The sequence below is a fragment of the Kwoniella mangroviensis genome (assembly GCF_000507465.2).
Source record: "Kwoniella mangroviensis CBS 8507 chromosome 1 map unlocalized Ctg02, whole genome shotgun sequence".
Classification (NCBI taxonomy): Eukaryota; Fungi; Basidiomycota; class Tremellomycetes; order Tremellales; family Cryptococcaceae; genus Kwoniella; species Kwoniella mangrovensis.
In genome coordinates, this window is record NW_027062534.1 from 378,748 (window position 1) to 394,062 (window position 15,315).

The 15,315-nt window shown below is 43.1% G+C and overlaps 6 protein-coding genes across 6 annotated transcripts; 3 read left to right on the plus strand and 3 right to left on the minus strand.

Annotated features, from left to right (window-relative positions):
* Positions 1-655: 655 nt before the first annotated feature.
* Positions 656-3,209, plus strand: I203_105222 (uncharacterized protein; the record flags this gene model as incomplete). Its single annotated transcript, XM_019144391.1, has 5 exons — positions 656-748; positions 823-1,186; positions 1,251-2,596; positions 2,673-2,790; positions 2,851-3,209. The coding sequence occupies 5 exons, from the start codon at positions 656-658 to the stop codon at positions 3,207-3,209; spliced, it is 2,280 nt and encodes a 759-aa protein (XP_019005726.1).
* A 785-nt stretch (positions 3,210-3,994) lies between these two features.
* On the plus strand, positions 3,995-4,965 carry I203_105223 (PHD finger-like domain-containing protein 5A; the record flags this gene model as incomplete). Its single annotated transcript, XM_019144392.1, has 7 exons — positions 3,995-4,019; positions 4,114-4,150; positions 4,275-4,336; positions 4,443-4,484; positions 4,586-4,662; positions 4,805-4,851; positions 4,932-4,965. The coding sequence occupies 7 exons, from the start codon at positions 3,995-3,997 to the stop codon at positions 4,963-4,965; spliced, it is 324 nt and encodes a 107-aa protein (XP_019005727.1).
* A 962-nt stretch (positions 4,966-5,927) lies between these two features.
* On the minus strand, positions 5,928-7,196 carry I203_105224 (uncharacterized protein; the record flags this gene model as incomplete). The annotated part of the gene is made up of 5 exons (XM_019144393.1): positions 5,928-6,032; positions 6,099-6,159; positions 6,227-6,410; positions 6,522-6,721; positions 6,958-7,196. 5 exons carry the CDS (start codon positions 7,194-7,196, stop codon positions 5,928-5,930), a joined length of 789 nt encoding a protein of 262 aa, XP_019005728.1.
* A 1,690-nt stretch (positions 7,197-8,886) lies between these two features.
* I203_105225 (histone deacetylase RPD3) lies at positions 8,887-11,512 on the minus strand (the record flags this gene model as incomplete). The annotated part of the gene is made up of 11 exons (XM_065517716.1): positions 8,887-9,401; positions 9,483-9,650; positions 9,848-10,097; positions 10,166-10,400; positions 10,477-10,507; positions 10,571-10,678; positions 10,749-10,823; positions 10,914-11,031; positions 11,107-11,189; positions 11,263-11,308; positions 11,477-11,512. 11 exons carry the CDS (start codon positions 11,510-11,512, stop codon positions 8,887-8,889), a joined length of 1,665 nt encoding a protein of 554 aa, XP_065373020.1.
* Positions 11,513-11,995: 483 nt separating this feature from the next.
* On the plus strand, positions 11,996-12,868 carry I203_105226 (uncharacterized protein; the record flags this gene model as incomplete). The annotated part of the gene is made up of 3 exons (XM_019144395.1): positions 11,996-12,160; positions 12,251-12,417; positions 12,544-12,868. The coding sequence occupies 3 exons, from the start codon at positions 11,996-11,998 to the stop codon at positions 12,866-12,868; spliced, it is 657 nt and encodes a 218-aa protein (XP_019005730.1).
* A 536-nt stretch (positions 12,869-13,404) lies between these two features.
* On the minus strand, positions 13,405-14,807 carry I203_105227 (uncharacterized protein; the record flags this gene model as incomplete). The annotated part of the gene is made up of 6 exons (XM_019144396.1): positions 13,405-13,529; positions 13,591-13,650; positions 13,722-13,771; positions 13,851-14,098; positions 14,307-14,341; positions 14,417-14,807. 6 exons carry the CDS (start codon positions 14,805-14,807, stop codon positions 13,405-13,407), a joined length of 909 nt encoding a protein of 302 aa, XP_019005731.1.
* Between the last annotated feature and the right edge of the window lie 508 nt (positions 14,808-15,315).

A 15,315-nucleotide genomic window follows, 5' to 3' on the forward strand; every position in this document is an offset into this window, starting at 1 on the left:
TTTGTTTGATACTCATTACGATCCTACAAAAAGGAAACATCAAGGGATCTACGCCTTGTATCTGTTTCGAGCCATTTTGACAATACATCCCGTCGAATTCCCTGTACCCATCTGTCCTCTGGCTTCTACTTCTATCTCTCTACGTTCTCTGCTCCATGTTCTTTAAACCGTAAACATCCAATCGCTGGTCGATTTTCACATTCAAAAGAAAAGTCGAAAAATAGCTAACAAAACTGTCGCTCTTCGTCTATCTCGCCACTTCTTATAACATGCACATACAATCAATCGTCATCCACCATCAATGCCCACCACTCTTCGCCTCACTACTCAACCAACAACCTCTCTTATACTCTTTCTCGGCATACACCAATCCATCTCTGTCACTCGCTGTGCGATCGACATATTTGGTTTGACAGGAATCTCGCTTATTCGCATATTCACTCGAAAGACACCCAAACTCGCTATACCAACTGTGACGTATAATATGGTGGATAGTTTGTAACCCAACGCACATTAGTGTGATATATCGTTATTAGCGATTCAAGGTATCAAACGCTTAACTATCAGCTTAGTAATATCAGAATAATCAATCCTTCATCCGTATACATACCCTCAATCCCATTCAGTTTTCCTGATCAATCATATCAATCCCAACATGTCGGTGGTTCCAACTTCGAACGGTGGTCATGGTGTGGGGACGATACCGGAAGCTACAGATGAAGAAGGTATCCCGGACGATACGAAAACAGTGAGTTAACTTCGTGTCGACGTTATTCACCTGTTTATATCGAGTCTTTACTGACATGATCATCTGCGATCCAGAACCAAGCAACAAGTAAAGTCGTAAACGTCAAAGATCTTCCATACATGTTCGATACCCTCAAACCACCTTCTTCTACCCATACTCACGCTCTTGGTACCCCATCGCTCTCTTCCCAAAATTCCACTCCGGAATCAGAGGCTGAACCAGTCAGTCCTCCCAACCTCTCGCACCTTCAACACGCCAAACAGGATTACCACCCATCGCCTCTTGGAGGTAGTGAAGCTCATCGGTCTCTAAATGGTGGACACGATCATGCTCGTCCCCCTCTCAGTTCAAGTCTCGCTACTGTCGGAAGTACAGATTCACCTAAAGTCCATCATCCTCAACCTGGCTTACCTGATACCTCATTTCCATTCCCAAACTGTAAGCATCACTTCCTCTCCTTTTCCTCTTATGTCTTGTCTAACATTGTTATAATGGACTTTAGTCCGCCCTCTCCCATCAACTACCAATTCACCTCATCCAGGTCACTCTATGAATATTCCGCCACCTCCTGTCAGCGGATTGACCTCCGCTCAGATGTCAAGAGCCAACTCATCCGCATCGGTCTACGCTGGATCGCACCATACCCACGAAAAACATCCCGAGGGTCAAACTCGATCTTCCAGAGCTCATACCACTACAAGTAAACCCACGATGTTAGGTGAACATGGAGCTAAGAAATCATTCTTGCACAAGATGTTTCATCCCAACGAAGCCAAACATGAAGCGAAACTTGCTGCTCATGCTCAAGCACAAGCACAAGCTGAAGCGAAAGCGCATCACGAGAATCTATCTGTCGACGTCTCACGTCAACATTCCAGTAGCGGCTACACCTCGCCCAGAAGTCGTTCTCCTCAACCTCCAAGTCGAGATGCTACCCGATCACCACCTTTGACTCCCTCTACTCCACCTGCCAACGTATCTGATTCGGATCATTCAAGGCCTCCCTCCAGAGCACCAAGTTTCAGAAGACAGAGTTCTGGTCAGGATCCTCATGCCCAACCTCCTACCGATCGAGATAGGAAGGGCGCTTCCACACCTCCCGTTCCAGCTCCGCCCTTACAGAGAAAGCTTTCCGGGCGATCTGCCTCTCATGGGTCTACAGGTGGTAAAGATAAACCTGTCGCTTTGGTCGGCGGTCAACCTGTTGTTGTGGCGAACAAACAAGAAGTCACTGCCAGCTCCGGTAACAAATTCACTCTCAAAGATCTTGTCGGGCTGGGTGACAACGGACCTAAATTGTCTCGAAAAGCATCTGCCAATGGATCTCAAAAAGGGTCCGATCGGGCATCTACCAAAGCTGGATCAGAATACGGAGGAGGGGACAATGCTTCTACTGTATCGTTATTGAAGAAATACGGTATCTGCGATAAAGCCGCCATTGGAAAAGGTGCGACTGCCGTTGTCAGATTAGCACATAAATGGGATAGACGAGAAGAAAAGCTTTACGCCGTGAAGGAATTCCGAAAGAGGAGAAAGAACGAAACTGAGAAGGATTACGTCAAGAAGCTCACTTCCGAGTTCTGTATATCATCGACACTCCATCATATGAATGTGGTCGAGACGGTCGACTTGGTTCAGGATGAGCAACATCATTGGTGTGAAGTCATGGAGTACTGTCCAGGTGGTGATCTCTACGCAGCCATTAAAAAAGGTGGAATGTCAAGTTCAGAAGTTGAATGTACCTTCAAGCAGATCTTGCAAGGTATACAATATCTTCATTCGATGGGTGTAGCTCATAGGGATATCAAACCTGAGAATTTATTATTAGACGGTAGAGGTCATGTCAAGGTGAGTTGAGCGTTTCTGTTTGTATTCCGTAAATAAAGTAAGTATTCATGCTGATGAGTACGGTGGTCATGTGTAGATTACCGATTTTGGTGTTTCCGATGTATTCAGGATGTGTTGGGAGAAGAAAACACACTTGTCAAAGGGATTGTGCGGATCGGAACCGTATATTGCTCCAGAGTTATTCGATCATAAAGGTGAGTATTACTTATCCTCCATACTATCTGATTTGCCACTGATTTATGGGTCTTGTGTAGAATACGATGCCAGACAAGTAGACGTCTGGGCAGCAGCGATTGTCTTCTACTGTATGCAATTCCAAGAATTGCCATGGAGAGTCGCCAAAACGACCGATCCGACCTTTGCGACTTACCTTTCGACTTACAAAGGAGACGGTACGACTGAAAAACCACCTACACCCGCACCTCTGAATAACCTCATTCCGAGAGAATGCAGGAACGTGGTGAAACATATGTTGGATCCTGATCCTAAAACACGTTGGTCCGTCGATGAGGCGTTGAAAGATAAGTGGTTAGCTTCGGTGGAAGTTTGTGTGGAGGGTCAGAAGAATTCGCATACTCATACTAGTGCAGGCATGGATGTGGTGAAGATTTAGTTTGTTGTTGTTATAGGACGGAGCAGCCGTTGCAGTTTAAATGTATATATACAATAGACAGATTTTCTTTCATTCAAAGACATTCTTGTATACATCAATTTTTCCATCACATTATATTTCTTTTTCCTTCTTCTACATAGTCAAGGTTCATGTAGATGTTTTCGTGTTTATAGTTTCATACTTTCATTAAATGTTCTCTATACGACTTTTTGACATTATTCTCACTTAATATATATTCACTCGTATGATAATCAAGCGTAAAAGCATGTAAAAGGATGTTGATGATTATCCTACGCGAATAAGCAAGGTGCATGGTCAAGAAGCTGATCGCTCTCCAACTTGCTCGCCCGGAATCAACCCTATGCATATCTCTCGGGCTACGCTGCTGACCATGAGTCGGAGGAATGAAGAAGGAAGAGTAAGGAAGGATTCTTGTGAAAACCGTCGTTTTTCTGATTACATAATGTAATCCGCCACTGACTTTTCGTTCGTTCGTCCACATCAGTTTGAGGAACTGTCAATAATGACCAAGTAGGTGGCCAACTTGTTGATTAATCATCATCTTCCATCTATCTTCATATCTGCACATCAACCAATATCTATCAGATAGATACATACCCAGTACACTACGATATACCTCGAGACATCAGAACAAACAGACGATAACAACAATCTAAAATGGTATGTACCTCCTCCTCCTTCTTCGCTTCGTTCGTCGATCCTCGATTCGGAATCATACTGACCAACTGGAATTGATGTAGTCTAAGCATCACCCAGATTTGCTGATGTGCAGGAGACAACCTGGTATCGGTGAGTAACTTGACTCCATACATTCTTTTCCGCTTGGGAAAAAACGGTCGGTCCTGACCTATAAAGCTGTTGATACTGATTATTTACATTTCAGCTATCGGTCGAATGTGTGAGAAATGTGATGGTAAATGGTAAGTCTATCAATTGTCTTTCCATGTGCCCCTGATTCCTATAGGATCCGGATTGATCGTTGGTCATAGCTATATCTTAATCTCCATAATTTCCTTGTGCTGACCATGATACTCTGTCAAACAGCCCAATATGCGATTCGTACGTTCGACCTATGACGATTGTAAGGATATGCGATGAATGTTCATGTGAGTCTCTATCCCCCTATCTACTACACTCATCAGGTCTATCTATCTAAGTAGTGCTGCAGTGTAGTAGCTGAATTTTTTTTTTTTTGCCATTGTGTTATGATAGTCGGAACGGCAGCTGGTAAATGTATTATATGTTCATCACCAGGTGAGTAAGGTTGGTTCCTCTTGACAATCTCAAGGTCCTCGGTCCGAATCGATTTGAATTGGAACAGTAACTGACGACATTTGGTGATCCAATCTGTTCAGCCATATCAGATGCTTACTACTGTACGGAATGTACGAGGTTGGAAAAAGATAGAGACGGTTGTCCGAGAATCATTAATGTGGGTATCTGATTCCTTCTGTCTCTTGAAAGTCAAATCGAATCCAAATCAGTTCATCTATCCATCATACCTCCTTCCCCCCTCCTTCTTTCCATATCGAATGGACTAATACTGATTTCATTCTTCTCGCGATTTACTACAGATGGGAGCAAGTAGGGTCGATGCATTCTACGAACGAAAGAAACTGGGGTGAGTAATATCCTCTCGTTCATCATCAATTACTGTATGTATATATACTGACGCCATGGACTCGGTGGTGGTCAATATAGGTTGGAAAAAGGTGGTGGATTCAAGAAAGGATAACAATCCGATATACTTCATACTGCATTTCCGTCCCTATTCCTCAATCCGATCCCTTCTCCCACCAAGACTGATATCCATTCCAATCCGATTTTCGTCACCAATTCGATGAATCCATCTTTGAACCTTCATCAAGTCCGTATCGTCATAGAAAACAAAAAACAACGACTTGACGGACTATGCGATATACAGTCGGTGACTGTCCTCATAATTCAGGTATACTATTATACATGATGCAAAATGTAAAAAATGTAAGTATGCAAATAGTGCAATCAAAGGCGATTCAGGTATTATTCGAGCGAAAGGACATAAGAACCTGTGCATATTGTGATTGATCGGGATGATTAACATGATTCGGTGTGTCGATGCTCGAATATCAAGTTGAGATGCGAACGCATTAAGGATATGCGACACCGACTTGTAAGACTTCACAACGATCTTAGGATCTTACATTGAATTGATTTCCAAATTTTCATCTTCCTAAACCAGATAAATCAGATATATAATCAACGATGGCTCTGTGCAGAGAAGGTGTATACTGTATGTTGGACGACCTCCTCTTATTGAGATATAGTCGAGGGAAGAGCATGGCTGTTTGTACCACATCATAAAATCTCCTCACACGATCAGACTGAACAAGCAAGCAGACAAGTGGATGATGAAAGAGACGAAGATATACATGTTGATCGGCTTCCCTGATTATTTACGCCTACATATAGTAGTATAAGAGAAACAAAGCCTTCGTAAAAAAAAAAATAGGAGTAAGAAAAGGGAAGATGTGGAAGTATACCCAGAAGTAAGGATATCGATCGATATATGAACTCAGAAGGATACCTGTAAAAGGAATAACATAAATGGAAAGAAAGCGAAAGCTAAGATTAAATGAAATACTGGGGATGAACCGAACTGTTTGCTGTTGTTCTTTATCTTCGGCCCACTCTTTTTTCGTAATGATGGTTATCGACTTATTTACCTACTCTCGCGAGATCTCCAACGGGGATCAAGAAGTGTGAGGTATCCTTGGTGAGCATACCTGCCAAAGCGGTATACATGGCGATGAAAGCGGTGATCTGTAGTTGTAATTATGCCAAAGTCAGCGATGAGGTGAATATAACGTAACGAAGAAGCCGACTTACAATACCGAAAGCACCACCTGCTTTGTGGGTCGTAGCTGATTCAGTGAATTCACCAGCAGCCCTATTTGAATAAGACACATCGATAGAATTAGCAGATGTAGAGTTTGGATGGTTGGAATTTTACTTACAAAAGCCAGAAGGTAATATCCAAGAAGAAGAACAAAGCTACCAAAGCCATAGAAGATCTAAGAGATGCGACGAGGAACAAGAAAGTGATGATACCCCATACAGCGAGGTAGAAACCTAATGCGTTGGCAAGCATTCCTTTGTCGGTGTAGGCGGCGGTGACTTGGAATTGGGGGATGTACAGGACTTAATGCAAACAAAAAAGAGAGAGAGTTATCAGTTTTTTGTTCCGGCAGAAAGGAATGATATGATTTCTCGATTGGGAATGCATGCATGATGGCAGTATAACTAACTCACCGGCAAAGGATAACCAGAAACCACCGTAAGATGAGAAAGCAGTAGCACCAAACGTGTTACCACAAGCCCATTCTTCGATTCCGGCAATTAACTGAACCAACCCACCGTAACCTAGGGCCATACCTAGAATTACATTGGGTACTGTGACACCTCTAGCTGAGACGTTGAAGAATGACAAGAGGAGGGTGGTACCGGCGAAACTGAATGGTTGAACAAGAATGTTCTCAGTTTTCATATTCGCCAAGATGTCATAAATGTCATAAAAGGGTATGAAGTATTTATAGAATAGAAAGGATGTCGGTACGGTGCGGTGCGGTAGTCTAAACAACAAACAAAGGAAAGAAGCAAAGAAGGAAAACGTTGCGTTGAAATACAAATCACATTTGTGGTGGAAGGCTTAGATCGATGAAAGCCAGAATAGAGATAGATTACTCACCCCAATAAACCCAATGGAGCAGGATTGGCAAACTTCCTGTGAAATACTGGGAAAGCAGGTTGACTTGTATCTACTGGATGACCACCGGGAGTGATGAACCTTGCCATGGGTCCTCCACCACCTGTATATCCAGGTGCGGCGTTGTTGCCATTGTTACCGTTGGTGTAGGTGCCGTCGGTGACGTGGGAATCGTGTCCTGCGAGACCGTGTTCAGCAGCGATTTCGTTCTTGGTAGCCATGTCGCGGGATTATTGAATCGATATTTATTGATTATAATAATAAGAGGGGTCAGAAGATTACAATTGGAATATAGATCGAAGTGGGGCTTTCAACCTAAAGTATGGAGCTTTGGGAATTGTCTGTCAACCTACTAAAATTGAGGATAAACAAATCGCAAAACCACATGCAAGTATAAATATTTTTAAACGAGGTCTGACCCGTGCGATGCGGACCGGTCATTGGGTTATATGGATGATAACCGAACACATCACTCACATCACACCAAAAAGGGACCCCACAATCCCCAAGAATTCCATCTTGTCAACATTCCAAGTGTAATCGTAAATTGACACATGATCACCGGCAATGGGTATCAAAACTTGAGTGATGACGGGGTCTGTCTTTAGACTGCACTAGTGTAGTGTTGGTACCACACTCAGCAGTATCACTCCTTGAGTAAGCCATGCAGCAAATTTAAGTGTCGAACATTCCCGATGGACTGGCCCATACGATGATCGTAGCCGGTTAATACAAGCCATCGAGATGCCGTGCACCCAACTATTTGACTTTGACTGTATGGAAGTGTTACATGTCGAGTGTTGGTACTACGGATTCATGAGCACGACCAATCATGCGGAAGATATAGGTAATCCCGTGTGAACGACGTCGACACGTACGTCTAGACTGAGTCTTGTCTGTTAGAGACTTCTTTGAGCCCCGAACAAGGGGTTGGGGTCCCTCTCGTGGTTGCAATTGTGTGTCTAGACGTAACTTGATCGGTTGAAAATCGGTATGGAACAATGGTTCATTACATGTCATAAGTAGATCAACTGAACTTGGCAGTCATCTTTCTTTTCTCATGTTAATTCACATAGACACAGAGCACTGTTTCTGTTTTTCTTGGCAAAGATGTTGTGACTAGGATGCAGTGGCTCAATCGACATACAGTCCGAGTAAACCCTATGAGTACCGGCTGTTCTACTCTGTATTTTATTTTCTGTTTTCTGTAGACTGAGAAGCTGTCTGGATTTCATATGAATTCATCGTCACCTTTTCGCTGTCGTGATGAGGAGAGATGGGATGAAATAAATGATCGATCCGGTTAAGATCTATAACCATACGCATCCCATCTCATCTCATGTGAGCCAGAAATGGATTTTTCATCGGGCATTGACCAACCATACTTACCATTCTATCGGTTCAGGCGTTTGCTATATATATACGTGATGGTGATGGTGAACGGTTAGTATAAGGTGTGTGTGTGTGTGTCAGGCAGGACTCGTATCTAAATTTGGAAACGGAGAATAATCAATCAAAGGTACCGAAATCGTACCGATCGCCTTGGTCAAAAGATTCCAGCTGAACAGTTTACTGCTACTACGTATATTCAACGGTACCTTACGTTAGGTTGTACAGTCCAGCGATCGTGTCCATGTTCCATTAAGTTCCGTAGGAGTTACATGCAATACATCAATGTTCTCTGCAAACAGAAGGGGGAAAAAAAAAAAAAATCTGAAAACAACTTCTGTAAAGTGTATTTAACGAGAGAATGGAAAGCCCAGATGGAAATGAGATCAAAGAAATCGTACAGTGAGAAAAGCTATTATCGGGGGGAATGTAATCCCACATTTGGAAAGGATCGGGGATATTCAACATCTTCTGATAATTACGCCGGGATTTGAAGTACCACATCTTTGATATCGCCTTCAATCAGTCGGTCGTCGTACTAGTTATCTGTTCAGGTTGATTCGACGAATCTGTCATTTCGATATCTTCTCCATTCCCAACTCCATTCCCATTCCCATTCACCTCAGCTGCACTCGTTGTAGGTGCCGTTGAAACAGGTATAGCCGATGAAGTTGAATCAGAAGGTGGTACGGATGAAGCCCAATTTTCAATATTGATCCCTCCAACAGCTCCGTTCGTACTAGTACTAGACGTGCCAAGTCCATTCACCTGAGCGCCAGTACCAGTCATAGGAGCGATCGGCGGTGATCTAGATCTTCTTTTCTTATGAACTGATCCGGAGGCCGATCCCGATCCATTACTATTCTTATAACTCTGACGATGTTTTCTTCCTCCCGTTCCTTCATCTTCCGAATCACTCAAGGAGTTCTCATTCTGTTTCTCTTTATCCCATAATCTCATCGGACGACGGACATCTTTATCTTCCGTATCTTCAAGTTCGTTATCATCTTCATCGTCATGTCGCAGTTTCGGTACGTCTATTGAAGGATAACAATGATGGTATGAAGTTCAGGACCTTGAAAGGAAACATCATTGAGAGGATTATAAGCCCCACTCACCCTGCAAAGGCACACTGGGAGCTGCGTTCTTATCTCTCAATACTTCAAATACAGCTTCCTTGACTTTCTGTAGGTATTCGGGCGTATTGTGGTCGGTCATGTTACTCGGTCGAACGTCGAGCTCGTATGTCGGTCCGTAGTATTCCCAGTACTCGTTATTGGGTATATCTGATAAGAAGTGATGCGATCAGTCTTGGATTCTTGTACGTTATACAAGCTTCATGAGCCAAGTACATGACCATATCCCGCACTGTGATAGTACGATGCCGTCCAGTCTTTGAAGAGGAAGAAGGGCACATGGATCAAAGGGGGTAAGGGTATCTGCGAACCGCCCACAGAAAAGGCCCAAAAAGAGAAACACTCACTCTTTTGCAATTCCACCCCAGCCGCCAAGCCCGTTTCATAAGCCCAAGTCCTACTAACGCTCTTAACCGTATATCCACCACCACCAAGTAAGAGTAAAGGTAAATGGAAGGATTTGACGAATTGTACACAGGCGGCATGACCTTTCATCGACAAGTTGAATGAACCTAATCTATCACCCGACAAGGAATCTGATCCGCACTGGAGGACGATCGCTCCGGGTTGATACCATTCTATCACTCGTTTGATGACCTATAATAACCGCATGACGTTTGAACTTAGCACTTTTGACGACGATTTGGAATAGGGACTGCACTCACAGGTTGGAATATATCCTGATAATTCTGATCATTTATCCCATCTCTCAACGGTACATTCACCGCATATCCTTTTCCTTTACCTATACCATTATCTCTTACTTCACCGGTCCCAGGGAAAAACTCGCCGTATTTGTGGAAAGAACAAGTCATGACTCTATCGGTGGTGTAAAAAGCTTCTTCGACACCATCTCCGTGATGCACGTCTATATCGATGTATAAGACTCTTTGGTGGTATCTATACTCAGGAGCAGGACATCATCAATATGTGATCTCACAAAACACGAGAGATGATTTTGTGCTTGTTGACCCACCTTAGCAATTCCAATATACCAAGTACAATGTCTACGATGTTGTGAGAATCAGCTTCATATCTTTTCTGGAAAGATTACAATAAAGCTGACTGACCATTAACATAGCAGAATCCACTAGCTTCAGCTTTCTTAGCATGATGTAAACCACCTGCCCAGTTGACAGCGATATCACATTTATCTCTCGACAATCTAGCTGCTCCCTCTATCAACATGAATAATCGACTCATCAGCTCTGAGTCCATGAAAGCTAAGTAGAATTGAGCTGAACGTGCCCATAGATCCTCCAGCGGATATGGAACAATATTCGAACAGCCCGTCAAATATGGGACAATCATCTCCTACGTTATCTGCAAGAACGGGGAGATCAGTCCCGGTCCCAGCTTCTACTGGTACTCATGGTTCCAATGAAGCGGTAGTTGCGGAGTCGAGATACTCACATTTGACCTGTTCCTTTGCGAACTGCTGAGCGTTATCTGGATTTATACGATGTAAGAAATCTACATATTCGTCTGTATGGAATTGTGACATCTCTCTTTTCGTCGCTGGTTTTGCTCTCTACATATGCGGGATTCCGATAGAGTCAGCTCATGCCATTAGATACAGAGGAAAGAGAGAGTAGATTAGACATACAAAAATCTCCATTTTCTTGTATAGACCATAATTCATTACTAGGGAATGACACATCCTAATTCGTGTGGGTTTCATCGGATGACCTATCATGTCAAAGACGTATGATCAATTTGAATCTATGTTGACATACGAAATGAAATAGTCATGTAGACTTACCAGGTCCATAGTGATAGTTCCCAATGTCCGAATCGAAGAAGTAACACTGAATGTTGATAACAATGAGATTTGTCAGTCAGACATATCCTAATGACCGAACCTATCTTAGCCCTCGGAAGAGTGGTAGACGAAGTCGTCCCAATATTGCCTTCGTCCTCATGAACTCTACCTCCAGCTTGCCTGTCTGCTCTTGTAAGATGGGAAAGCTACTCACCACACGCCTCTTGCTCTCGCCAAGGATCGGTTCCATCGCTGCTCAATGCCAATTTAACCGTTGATTAACGATGGATTTGTTGATTTCCTCGCGTGGCTGTTTCTATCTTTCCTACTACTGTGATTTTCCTCGATGAGATCTTCGCTTCAAAAACGTGCAGTGGAGTCTCGTCGGGCGATTATAGGCAGTTTACTTGATCTATGCTGATGTTTACAAGACGCAAGATGCGATATGATACGAGAGGAAGAGCGAGAGAGAGAGAGGGTGAAGAGGGTGAAGAACAACAGTGGAGGTGATTAGTAGTAACTCAGTGATACCACATCACACTGTCAGACCTATCCCCGGATAACGCCGACACTGGTATGCTATCAATCTGATCCCGTCATTCACCCATTAATCAACCTCGACCTCCATCTTTCATCGTCCATCGCGAATTGAGTGGATGAATTAATTATCGACAATCCAAAGTAAATATAGAGGTATATACGACCCAGTCACAACAAGAAGAAGACCCTCAACATGTCCTCATCAACCTACATAGATTCATTACCATACTATGACAAACATCTCGACGACCCAAATCTCAAATCGGCCGCTCAGGCATTGATAGATGCAGAGTTAAGGAGGACACCCCAGATCAATGATGAGGACGAGAGATTACCAAAATCCGTGGATGTGTTCCCGGTAAGTGATCACTCGTCGCTGTATGAACATGAATATGTACCATACCAGTGACTGTTCCTGACGTCTTGGGTGAACTGTTTTGAATTGTAGAAATCACAAGCACTATCAGAATTGTTAAATCAATATCCAACCAAACCTATTCGATCGATTGATCCTAGTAAATATCAACCTCCTATAATAGGTGATGAACCCAGTTTGGAAGAGTTGAAAAATGCCGAGAAGCAGAGTAAGGTAGCTGAAGGACATATGGCTTTGAGGTGGGTATCTATTTATTTAACGAATGTTCAATTGGATATAACATATATTCAAATCAAACCGAGTGTATAATCAAAAATGCATTACCGTCAAGTAGTATATTTGCTAATTCAAATCTACACATGTAGACTCGAAAACACCTCTCTACTATCAACGTACGCCCCAAACGCCTGGCTCGTCCGAAACTTCCAACTCAACTCGCAAATCACCGAACTCACCTCTACCCTCGACCAGCTCAAAGAACAGATCGTCGATGTGAATCGTTCAAGGAGGGTATATCAGGAGGAGAAAGGTGGTCAGCTGGGTAAATTGGAGAGTAAATGGCAGGATCTGATAAGTAGTAATGTCCAGTTGGAGATGGCCTGTAAAGCTATGGAAAGTGAAGTAAGAGGGTTGAGGAGTAAACAGGAAGGTTTGGAGAAAGAGGTTGAATCGTTAGAGAAAGGTCAATGATCTTAAGACCTGGTGTAAAATGTAGAATAAAATTGCATACTAAATTAATGCATATATGTTGTATCTTCTTACTGATCGCTGTTTACTGAATGGTATCGTCATGATGTGACATGATGTGATTTATCGTTTTGATGGAGATGGCTTGGATCGATGTGTTCGAATCATTGGTTCTTAGTGTGGCTATTCAGTCGAGCCAACCTTTTCCACGTCGAATGAAATAGGTCAACGAACGATTCTCAAGACCATGACATTCAACCATCGATGCTGAATGCCATATTATACGCTGTTCAATAGACATGGACCATTTCGCATCAACGATGATAATGAATATTTACCTGATTTCTACCTATCTAACGAATAAGCAAGAGCAAGAGTATCAAGCTACCAACCAATATATATATATGTATACAGTGTATCTCCAAACGATCGATTGGCATATGAGAGAAAAGAGCGTAATGGAACGAGTGGCATCAAGAGTGAGAGTGAGAGTGAAGAAAGAAAAGTGCGTTGATTTATACTATCTATTATCGGCGAGATCAGTTGGCTTGAGCTACGAACCAAGATTTTGATGGAGATTGATCGTTCTCGTATACGCAAGTGGTGTTACTGAGGTATTCGATATTGGGAGTATTGGTGAGTGTGAATCCTCTTCGACAAGATTCTGATGGACAGTCAAGTCAACAAGATATAACCCAAAGATGATGGACTTGAATGTTACTCACCAATCACACAGTGACCTCGTTGACAGCTGACTTCGGAGACACCAGGAACGGCACCGCAATCTGACCAAATTCATCTACATCAGCCCGGCCGTATCAAGAACGATTTCCTCAGTCAATCGGATGGTACTCACCAACACCTTCACCGGGACAAGCACCGCAAGACCAAAGCAACGAGCTGACGCTATATTCACGTTCAGTAAGTCAACAACCTGACCTCTCGCTTAAAATGTTTGAATTAAATGAAAGTAAAGGTGGCTTACTCGACACACTTCCATGAACCATGAGATTCGCAAGCTTTCTCTTCGTCCTTGCATCCCAAGAGATTCTCAACTCCTCTTTCATCTTGTTTCCTCATCTTGATAGCTTCATGGAGAGAAGGTGATCGTTTATAACCACCTGGACCAGCAGATTGGGTAGGACCAGGTTTACAGATGAGTTTGTGTTTGTTACCGCCTTTCTTCTCACCTCGCTTGTAGTGGCTGGGTGGAGTCCAGGGTTGGTACCCGTCCTGTGAGAGGGAAGTAGTGTCAGCTTGATAGATTTAAGCTCAAGAGGAGCAAGATCTGAACATGATTTGAGCTCAGAAGTGAAAAGGACAATGACGAGAATGTGAACGTGGCGGAAAAACCTTAATAACTGAACTATATTCCCACATGTTGTATTGACAACATCAAGCACGACATGTACTGGTGTAAAAGAAGAAATGTCCTACTCACATCACATTCGCATTCTCGTGTTTTGGGATTATAAGCTGTACATAACCATTATGAACGTCAGCTAATGTCCTCACTCTCACGTCAGCTCAAATGGGACAGTGGTAACTCACTTTGATGATCACCTTTACAGACACATTTAGGATGACCTCCTCCTCCGTGTCCCTTCCATTCCCAACCACCACCGCCGTATCCATCATCTAACTCGGTATTGGGATAATCAGGACAGACACATTCTTCATAATGATATCCTCCTTTTTTAGCTTCAGCTTCAGCTTCGGCATCGGCTTCCTGTCGTTTTTTCCAGTGATCACCGTGATCTTTGGGTTCCTCGTATTCTGGGTAACATTTGCATGTTTGGGGATCACGAGTCTTGAGATCATAGCATTTACCGTATCCCCTAATATCGAGTTCGTGGTTGGGGGTGGTAGGTGTTGGATCGGATACGACGAGTGAAGGGAGAGTAAGGAAAAGAAGAGGCGATAGGAAAGTGGCAATGTGCATGATGGAAAAGAGGAGTTTCTGGATTTTGTGTATTTGAGTTTTGATGACTAATGTCTGAAAGTGGGGAAAGGATGAACGACCTTTTGAGAGGTAGAGTAGGGAATTGAGTGAAGGAACAAGTTTGGAAGGATTCTATAAAAGTTTTGGGAAAGGAAAGAAGAAAGAAAGGTCGTTGATGAAGGTAAGGTAGAATAAAGAACGAGAAGAATAGGAAGTGATGGGGAGGGGAGAAACAACGTTTTATTATATGATCCTTTTTTAACAGATCCATTTCAACATTCAATCGCCAATCGTATTGAATCGTACCGTCACCAATCCATCAAAACGTTTTATCTCCCATGAAAGTTAGCGTGATGGTGATGATGATGATGATGTTGATCATCAAAAACCTCGGCTCTGACCCTCCTATTGCCTATACCGTACTTCCTCATCAGACTAGAGGATGAGGGTGGAGCGTGTCTCACGTATATCATCTTTCTGCTTGTTAGCTGATCAGAATGTGAGTGGG